This window comes from Vombatus ursinus, unplaced genomic scaffold (genome assembly GCF_900497805.2).
Source record: "Vombatus ursinus unplaced genomic scaffold, bare-nosed wombat genome assembly UNPS02014855.1, whole genome shotgun sequence".
NCBI classification, from domain to species: Eukaryota; Metazoa; Chordata; class Mammalia; order Diprotodontia; family Vombatidae; genus Vombatus; species Vombatus ursinus.
This window is the reverse complement of record NW_020954633.1, coordinates 38,082-39,865: the sequence shown is the minus strand read 5'-3', so window position 1 is coordinate 39,865 and position 1,784 is coordinate 38,082. Positions and strand designations below refer to the sequence as shown.

Genomic DNA, 1,784 nt, shown 5'->3' with positions numbered 1-1,784 from the left:
CCCCCCCCCCCCCCCCCCCCCCCCCCCCCCCCGTAACAGGAGGAGCTGGCCCAGGGGCCTTCCTCCAGCCTGGGATCACCCCAACGCCTTCTAGCTGAGGTCCCAATCTTGGGGCCCCTGATGGCTGGCTCCACTGCTCCTACGGGGCCCCATCTTCTGCGCCAAAGTGGCAGGGACCCATCACCCCAAGAAGAAAGGAGGGAAAAGAGGGGAAGGCCCGCCCGTTTGTCTGAAAAAGGCCCGGCCTGGCACTGTATCTGCGGGGAGGGCAGCGATCAGACCCGGAAAGGGTCTGGGGTCCGCCCTGCAGGGGCCCACTGAGGATTTGGGGGTGGTTAGCCCGACAGCTGTGTGCAGGGGCCCCCAGGGGAGGGGACAAGGCAGTTCTGCTGGGCCCGGCCATGGGGGGCTCCGGACCAGTTACGGTCCGCCCCCAGGCCCCCCGACCCGGGGGTCTCTGGCAGAGGGGGGCCGCTCCTACGTGGGGTGGGGGTAGGGAGAGAACCAGGGGCACAGAGAAAGGGGCCCACGGAGCAGGGGGGTCACGGGCCCTGGGGGGGGGGAGAAGTGGGGGGTGGGGGCTGCCCCCCAACAGGCCCCTCTGGAACAACAAACAATACACAACACAAAGGGCTCCGGGGACGCAGCCAAGTGCAGCCCCCCCCACCCGCCCCCCTGCTGGGGGGGTCTGCCCCCGCGAAGTCCCCTTCCTAAAGCGAGGTCCGAGCGCTGCCCCGCCCCCGACGAGCCGGCTTTCAGAGCCCGCCCCATTAGCCCTTTCCTGTTTACCTCCCCCATTAGACTGGAAACTCCTGGAGGGCATGCCCCGACTCTGCCCCTAGCATCCTCGGTGCTTCGCACAACGCCGGGCACGCAGTAGGTGCTTAATAAACCCAGCCCGGGATCCTGCTCCTGGCAGATCCCCATCTTCCCCCATCTTCCCCCATCATCTTCCCCCTTCTTCCCCCTCCCCCCAACCCTGGAGTCGCCTGCATACAGCAGGCGCCTAGTAAATGCCCAGGGAGCCACGGCCTTGCGGACCGCAGGGCTAAGCCCCGCCCCTCATTTGCATGCCGCCGGCAGGCCGGGCCCCAGCTCCCCCACCTCGTTTGCATACCGACGTTCCGCGCGAGCCCGGCCCCCCACATTTGAATACCACAAGCCGCCTACGCTCGACGCCCCGCCCCGGCCCGGCAGTACTGACCCCCCGAGCCCCGGCCCGGCAGCCGCTCCCCTGGACCGCGCCCGGCGCCGCCAGCAGCAGGAGCACCAGCCAGGGCGCCGCCATCGCCGCCCGGCTGCGCTCACGTGACCACGCGCCGGTCACTCTGGGAGAGGGCGGATGCAGCTTCTGCGCCTGCGCCTCTCTGCGGGCTCAGTCTTGCCCCTCCCTCTTTGTGACGTCACGCCGCTAAATGTGCCTAAAGCAAACGCTGCCCCACTCCTACCTCCGCCGGCTCCCGAGGTACGCATGCGCATTGACTCCCGCTCGGGTGTCTACCGGAGCTGAGGCTGCCTGGCCCCCTCGCGTTCTCGGCCCTGTGTTTTGCGCGTGCGCAAGTACTCTCCGTGACATCACAGAAAGTGGGGCCCCGCCCCCGTCGCCATAGCAACCTGGTAGCGTTCTAGGGAAGTACCAGGTAGTAGGAGGGGTCCGAATTTTTCTAGCGCGCCTTCCACCGCCTCCGCTCGGTAGATCCCAGCCACATCCAGGGCCCCGGGCCCAGCAGCGACCCCCTACTCACCGAGGCCCTCGAGGACCAGGGAGGGGTGAGCATGAAGCC

The 1,784-nt window shown here is 68.4% G+C and overlaps 1 protein-coding gene across 1 annotated transcript in view; it reads right to left on the bottom strand.

Moving 5' to 3' along the window:
• EMC10 (ER membrane protein complex subunit 10) overlaps positions 1–1,302 on the bottom strand; it is a 3,120-nt gene extending 1,818 nt beyond the window's left edge. The window contains exon 1 of the mRNA XM_027841237.1: positions 1,205–1,302. Within this exon, the coding sequence (XP_027697038.1) occupies positions 1,205–1,288 (84 nt within the window). The 5' untranslated portion in view covers positions 1,289–1,302. The remainder of the gene's footprint in view (positions 1–1,204) is intronic.
• Positions 1,303–1,784: the final 482 nt, after the last annotated feature.